The following is a 1,122-nucleotide window of genomic DNA, read 5'->3' as shown; positions in this document are numbered from 1 at the left end:
AAAAACAATCCAACTGAAAGACACCCCAAAAAAACAAGCAAACTCAACAATTTTCGGGTGATGGACCTGCGGGCCGGGGGGGCGCGGTGGCCGCGGGACGGAGGGTACCAAATGCTAACGAAAGGCCTCTGCTTCGCTTCCAGCCGGGGCTCTCCGGGGCCAGGGGAAGGAGGACCCCAAAGCAGAAGAGGACGCGAAAGGCAAAGAGGAAAGTTTCTCCATGGACAGCGATCTAGACTATAGCTCAGACGACAACATCCCCGGCCAGGCGGCTCATAAGGAAGAGGACTCTGGCAACGCACTGGAGGAAAACCCCCAAAATCCCCCCAATTCCACCAACACCACATCCACGGGCAAAAACCGGCGAAGGCGAACAGCCTTCACCAGCGAGCAGCTGCTGGAGCTGGAAAAGGAGTTTCACTGCAAAAAGTACCTGTCCCTGACGGAGAGGTCCCAGATCGCTCACGCTCTCAAATTGAGCGAGGTGCAGGTGAAAATCTGGTTCCAGAACAGACGGGCTAAATGGAAACGGGTCAAGGCGGGCAATGCCAACTCCAAGACAGGGGAGCCGTCCCGAAACCCTAAGATCGTGGTACCCATCCCGGTGCACGTCAGCAGGTTTGCGATCAGGAGTCAGCACCAGCAGCTGGAGCAAGCCCGACCCTGATGATCTCTCCCTATGCTCAGAACCACAAGTTTTTGAGGGAAAAGTTTCCAAATCGCGGGTTAAAAGCCACCCACCCCAGGAAAAAAAAAAAAAAAGATAAAAAGAAGCAAAATAACCTAAAGCAAACAACCTCCAACAAGAACAAATCCCACGCGAGCGCACAGCAAATCCCCACCACGAGTGAACTCTAAAGCGAAACTTTCCACTTACCGAGTCAAGCAAGAGTCTACGAAGGAAAGATGCTTGGAAACTGTTTTGGTTCGGAGCAGGAATATCAAACCTCGGAAGAGACACACAGATATTTATTATTGCGCTGCCCCCACTTTGTACATACTCGTGCTGTCTCGGCTGCGATGGGGACCACAGATGCAGTGCGGTGTCGGCGCCGGATCCAGCAGCGATTTGCCCGCGTCCCCCCCCTCAACGGCAGAGACGTCCCCAGCGAAAACCGCAGC

General features: G+C 54.1%; 1 protein-coding gene across 1 annotated transcript in view; it reads left to right on the top strand.

Annotated features, from left to right (window-relative positions):
* The window catches only part of GBX2 (gastrulation brain homeobox 2), a 7,412-nt gene extending 6,745 nt beyond the window's left edge, over positions 1–667 (top strand). Inside the window, exon 2 of the mRNA XM_009887581.1 lies at positions 125–667. Within this exon, the coding sequence (XP_009885883.1) occupies positions 125–667 (543 nt within the window). The remainder of the gene's footprint in view (positions 1–124) is intronic.
* The last annotated feature ends 455 nt before the right edge of the window (positions 668–1,122 follow it).

The sequence above is a fragment of the Charadrius vociferus genome, unplaced genomic scaffold, assembly GCF_000708025.1.
Source record: "Charadrius vociferus isolate BGI_N301 unplaced genomic scaffold, ASM70802v2 scaffold136, whole genome shotgun sequence".
NCBI lineage: Eukaryota > Metazoa > Chordata > Aves > Charadriiformes > Charadriidae > Charadrius > Charadrius vociferus.
Note: the sequence above shows the minus strand (reverse complement) of the source record. Positions and strands in the feature narration are given on the sequence as shown.